This window comes from Quercus suber, unplaced genomic scaffold, assembly GCF_002906115.3.
Source record: "Quercus suber isolate HL8 unplaced genomic scaffold, Cork oak 2.0 scaffold_56, whole genome shotgun sequence".
Taxonomy (NCBI): Eukaryota; Viridiplantae; Streptophyta; class Magnoliopsida; order Fagales; family Fagaceae; genus Quercus; species Quercus suber.
The window spans coordinates 282,350-283,455 of record NW_027069521.1 but is presented as its reverse complement, the minus strand read 5'-3'; the positions used below and the strand labels follow the sequence as shown (position 1 = coordinate 283,455).

Here is a 1,106-nt window from a genome sequence, read left to right as displayed (position 1 = left end):
GTCTAGTGTTTCCAATGCATTGAACCTAGTTATATTGTGACATGTGTCCAAAAATGGACACATGTTACCATATCAACAGGAACAGTGCCACTTGATATTGGAACCAAACTGCTCCCCTAAAACTAGACCAAACCTTTCTGAATTACTAGCATTAAATAAACTCAATATTACAAAATCACAACAATAGTCAACATTTCATTATTTTAACATACAAGCTCATTAGGGCATAGTGCCTGCCAAATACCAATCACCAACCTTGCATCGTACACAACCCTTCAGATATATTCCATCTAGCTATATATAAACGCAAGCACGGCCGTTGTTTTCACAACCAAACAAAAGAGAATTCCTAGCTTTCCCATTTCAAAACTTTAAGAAATACTATTTCTTTTTCCATCATGGCATCTAGCAAGTGGTTCATCTTGGCTTTCTTTGTTGTTTTCAACATATTATCAAGCATCAACCTCAGCTTCGCAGCTCGTAATCTCTTACAAACCACTACACCCTCTGTACCAACAGTTCCAGTGGTGCCTACTTTGCCTAAACCAACACCTTTGCCACCTTTGCCTACACTGCCATTGCCAACCACTCAGCCATCACTGCCCAATCCCACACAGCTGCCTCCACTTCCCAACTTGCCCACCAACCCATCTATCCCACAACCTTGCCTCCAATTCCAAACATTCCCTCACTTCCAACTTTTCCAACTACAATTCCTTCCATCCCATTCTTTTCACCCCCACCATCGGCTACGGTGCTACCACAACTAGCCCTTAAACTATGTTTCATCGCAAGCCAACCAGTATACAGAACAGAGACATTCAATGGCTTGGAATAATTGGAGGCACTTATTTTCTGTTTATTTTTTAATGGATATATGTTATGTTGTATGTTTAACGAATATAAATCATCTGTACAACTTTTTTGTACTACTTTATATTCCACTAATCACTATATGCTATGTTTTGATTTTACTTTTCTTATAAAATAACTGAAATTTAAAATAGAAGACAATCATATACATGGTAAGTAGTGATTGGTGGAATATAAAGTGTTATGTAAAAAATGGTACAAAGGATTTGCATTTATATTTAAGTAAAGTACTG

At 37.4% G+C, this 1,106-nt stretch overlaps 1 protein-coding gene across 1 annotated transcript; it reads right to left on the bottom strand.

The window, feature by feature from the left end:
* Positions 1–349: 349 nt before the first annotated feature.
* LOC136067054 (uncharacterized) lies at positions 350–789 on the bottom strand. The gene is made up of 2 exons (XM_065772311.1): positions 669–789; positions 350–567 (listed from the first exon to the last, which is right to left on the bottom strand). Exons 1-2 carry the CDS (start codon positions 787–789, stop codon positions 350–352), a joined length of 339 nt encoding a protein of 112 aa, XP_065628383.1.
* Between the last annotated feature and the right edge of the window lie 317 nt (positions 790–1,106).